At 49.8% G+C, this 4304-nt stretch overlaps 1 protein-coding gene across 1 annotated transcript in view; it reads right to left on the bottom strand.

Annotated features, from left to right (window-relative positions):
- Positions 1-2932: 2932 nt before the first annotated feature.
- Positions 2933-4304, bottom strand: part of LOC143010374 (high choriolytic enzyme 2-like) — a 1606-nt gene continuing 234 nt past the window's right edge. The window contains exons 2-7 of the mRNA XM_076162657.1: positions 4271-4304; positions 3988-4147; positions 3711-3824; positions 3417-3595; positions 3149-3230; positions 2933-3065 (exon numbers count right to left, since the gene is read on the bottom strand). The exon at positions 4271-4304 is cut by the window's right edge and continues 12 nt beyond it. Of these exons, the coding sequence (XP_076018772.1) occupies positions 2933-3065; positions 3149-3230; positions 3417-3595; positions 3711-3824; positions 3988-4147; positions 4271-4304 (702 nt within the window). The remainder of the gene's footprint in view (positions 3066-3148; positions 3231-3416; positions 3596-3710; positions 3825-3987; positions 4148-4270) is intronic.

Consider the following 4304-nt stretch of genomic DNA (forward strand, 5'->3'; position numbering starts at 1 on the left):
TCTCTGCCCCTTTTCTCTCCTGTGCACAGGTGTTGCTAATTGGCGCGTCGCTATAAACACTAAAGACACGGTGCAGCTGGAAAGGAGAGGAGAGGAAAGGAAAGGAAAGGAAAGGAAAGGAAAGGAAAGGAAAGGAAAGGAAAGGACAGGAAAGAACAGGATCCTGTTCTTCATCACATCTGTCAGTGTGATGATGAGCATCATAAGCAGCAGGTCTCAGCGTGTGCTAGCTGTTTGGATGCTATGGAGTTGTGCCGCCCCCTGGTGGCTGAACAGGGCAGATCCAGATCCAGAGCCTGCAGTCCGTGTGCCCTAATACAGGATCCTATAAACAGTGTGTGTGTGTGTGTGTGTGTGTGTGTGTGTGTGTGTGTCTGCATTTAACCCATTGTGCCCTCAGTGTGCTGATGAGTCGTGGGGGGAAACACAGACGTAGGAATCTGAAAGCAATTCTTATTAATTGTTTCTCGGTATTTTGGTGAATTAAGCACACTAATGTCACACATTTGGTTGTTCAGCCTTGGTGGAGGTATGGCCCTTCTAGTGTTAGGACACGCTGGTAGAATAACAACTAAATGTTTCCTTCTCTTCTCCTGTGAGAGGCAGGAGCTCACAGACTGAAGGCCAGGCGGCTTTCATCTCTGCTGACGTGTCGGATTGATCAAACACAGGGATCAAGTATAGAATGACTGATCCTGGTCTGATCAGCTGATGATGTATCAGCTGGACGCGTGGCAAAGACGTTGCAATGTCAACTTCAGAATGCACAGGCTGCTCATTTGTCACCACTCATGTTTAACCTTTACACAAGACTTCATGTGGGAGAAGGTGAGAGGAGGTGAGGGAAGGTGAGAGGAGGTGAGAGGAGGTGAGAGGAGGTGAGAGGAGGTGAGGGAAGGTGAGAGGAGGTGAGTGGAGGTGAGAGGAGGTGAGTGGAGGTGAGAGGAGGTGAGAGGAGGAGAGAAAAAAAAACACACACACATGCACACACACATATACACAGACGCGCACATACACACGCACACGCACACACACACACACATACACACACATACATACACATATACACACACACCCACACACACATATACACACACACACAGCATGTGAGAACATAAATCAAAAACACAACCAACTGTACTTCAAACACAAAGCATTTTGGCAACTATTTATAACTCTTACAGGACTGACAGAACAGGAACCCTAACCCCAACCTGCACCATCATGCTCATATCTGACATAAACAAGTCAATCATCATCAGTAGTCTCGTCAAGTTCGATGGAATAATAGCGACTATTTTTAATGCCTTCAATCAGTGTCGTCCTAACGTCATCTGCCACGGCTCCTATTCTCTGCGACACTGTGTCATTTGAAAAAGGCACCAAATTTAACTTATGTGTGGCAATCTTCTCGCCACACATAATGTGTAGCTTCTCTTTTGCGAATGGTAAACACAGCTGTTCACCAATTGTGTGCGGCTTACCTGCTTTCGCTATGCGGAAGCTGGGCACGATACGAAGCCTCCTGTGCTTAACCACAGGTGCACCACGGAACTGAATTGCGCATTTGGACTGCCTAAGTTCATCACGTTTGCGTACAAAAAACTCCACTGGTTTGTCTTTCAGCATTGTGTGTTTTGTTGTAAGATGCCGTTTGAGAAGCGATGGTTTCACAGACTCATTGCTGAGATCAGCACCACATACACACACACACACACATCAACTTTGGCTCCTCCTCCGTCCCGCTCCAGCTGAACCCCAGGTTGATATAACTCGGGTCATTTTTCCGTGTTGTTTTTGGCTTTTTGCAGCCAGCTCCCGGTGCTGTGGACACTTCACACTACTTATGTTGCTGCTAACGTCCGCACTCCGGTATGCTCGTTCACGCTCGTTCAGGCTGTTTAAAATATCCTCCTCCTGACCCACAGACTTCGTCCTTTTAGTTCCCCTCTGGTGCCACGTCTTAAGTGGATTTGGACCGCACATACTTTTTTCCCAACGGTTAAGTTCAGCCTGTAATAGTCAGCTAATAGTCGATGTTTACACGCAGCGCCACTATCGGTAAGCGGTAGTAGTGTGCCGTGTGCAAACATTTATTTTAAGTCGCATTTCAATTTTTTCATGGTTCAGTTTTTTTTTTCTTCCGCCGCGTACCTCCGCTGGTACGCGTACCACAGTTTGAGAATCACTGGTTTATTGTGTTCACTTCCTGTTTGAGTCTAGTCCTGGTGTTTGGAGCCGAGCTAATGTCAGACGGATCACAGCTGCGTGCTACGATGGTGGAGTTTGGACTGCAGCCTGGTTCAGGCGCTGTCCTTCTGCAGGGTTTCCTCTTCCTCTTCCTCTTCCTCTCTCCATCACATCTACACCTTCACCCAGCCTGTTCACCCGGCCTTCTGGATCTCAGCCAGGTCTAACTTTGTGTCCAGCTGAGAAATACTGAGCCTGTAAAGCCTGGAGGGAAAGGAAGTGGATGGAAGGCCTGTGAATGTTCATACATGTGGTGTGTTGATGATGATGATGATGATGAGGGATAGATAAGGTTGTTCTCTCTCTCCCCTCTGGGGTGCCGACCCTGTAGCTGCCTGTTTGTCTGTGAACATGTAAACCTGTATTCAGCTGTGACTCTGAGAATGAAAGGACCTGGACCTGTAGAGATCTGAACCTCTCCCTGTCTCTGCTCCAGACCCTCAACCTTCACAGAGACAGGAAGTGTTTACCTCGTTGCTAACATAACACAACAAAGGAGTCAGGATCAAGATGTGGTTGAATATTTATTGAATAAAGTCAGATGCCCACCACCATGTAATGCAGTCATCTGTTGGGGGGGGGGGGTCACATCCTCCTTCCCCCCCCCATACAGACGCTCACATTATCACACCAATATTAGTGAGAGGAACTTGAGATCGTGGGCCGGTTCTGGACCGGACCTCTAGTTCCTGCAGTACAGCAGGTTGATGCGGTTGATGTCGTTCTGGCTCATCTGTGTGGCGGTGCCAAAGACGGCGTTGGGGTTAGGAACGGCCACCATGGTGGGGTTGTAGTTGTCCTTGGAGAAGGCCAGTCTGAAATGAGACACAGAGTCTATGAGCACACAGAGTCCCAGAGGGGGAGGAGCAAACAAAGCGGCGCTCCGGCTCACACTGACCTGCCGTAGTGCATGACGGAGCCGTAGTCGTAGGGAGTTCCCTGGTTCAGAGTCTCAATCTTCCTAAAGTTGTAATCCTGGCCTGGTGTGAGAGAAATGAGTCAGAGCAGAGCAGAGCAGAGCAGAGCAGAGCAGCAGGACTGGGGTTGGTTATTAAAGTCAAATCAGAATCCTCATTGACCAAGCAGCAGCAGAATAATCAGAGGAGGATCAGAGCTTCCTCCCTGGGAGCACAGGGACAGGGAGGAAGCTGGACTTTGCCGCCCACCTTTGATCACATTGTTCAGCAGCACTCTGATGTGCTGGTCCCTGTCAGAGCGGCACTGCTCGTGGTTGAAGCCCAGAGCGTGGAGGAGCTCGTGCTGGACCGTTCCGTAGTAGATGCAGCCCTGACGGCTCAGAGACACGGTCTGGGTGCCGCCCTGGCGACCCACAAAGGAGTAGCATCTGTGGAACGCAAATATGAATGAGTGTGAATCAAACTGTGGGAGAGCAGCGGAGACGGAGAGCAGCGGAGACGGAGAGCAACGGAGACGGAGAGCAGCGGGCGGCGTCCACTCACCCGTCCAGAGACTGGATGTACAGGAAGTCCCTCTGGTTGGAGCGTTGGAAGAAGCGAATGCAGGTGCTGGCGGAGAAGGAGTTGAGGCCTCTCTTGATGAGGTCGACCTCCTGCCTCGCTGGAGGAGAAACACAAGCACAGAATCAGAATGTGACAAATGAACATAATGTGAATAACTTCACTCTTATCTTTTATATTCTTTCCTATTTGCTTGTTAGTTTTGAAGGTCTCTCCTCTCTTCTCTCTGCTTGAGTTCATGATGAATGACCTTTGACACTTACTGTACTGGTTGGCGATGAGGTAGGGCACGTAGACTTTGCCGTCAGTCGCCTTTGGCCACTTGCAGCCCTGCCTAACGCACGGGTCGGCGTTCCTTGAAGTGGGGCCGCTATGTCTGGCGATGTCTCCCTCCACAATCACGCCGTCACGCTCAGGGCCTGCACACAGAACACAGACAGGAAGTCAAGCTGTGCTTGTGCTTATATGCAGCTCATCATCACAATCTGTGACCCATGGAATCAACGTCCGTATTCAAAGGTGCTTCTTCTTCTCTGGCGTACTCAGATCTTTGTTGGCGTTCTCCAGCTGCTCGGT

Source organism: Genypterus blacodes, unplaced genomic scaffold, assembly GCF_046128005.1.
Source record: "Genypterus blacodes isolate CSIRO-AG114 ecotype Tasmania unplaced genomic scaffold, CSIRO-AGI_Gbla_v1 ptg000126l_1, whole genome shotgun sequence".
In the NCBI taxonomy this organism is placed as follows: Eukaryota; Metazoa; Chordata; class Actinopteri; order Ophidiiformes; family Ophidiidae; genus Genypterus; species Genypterus blacodes.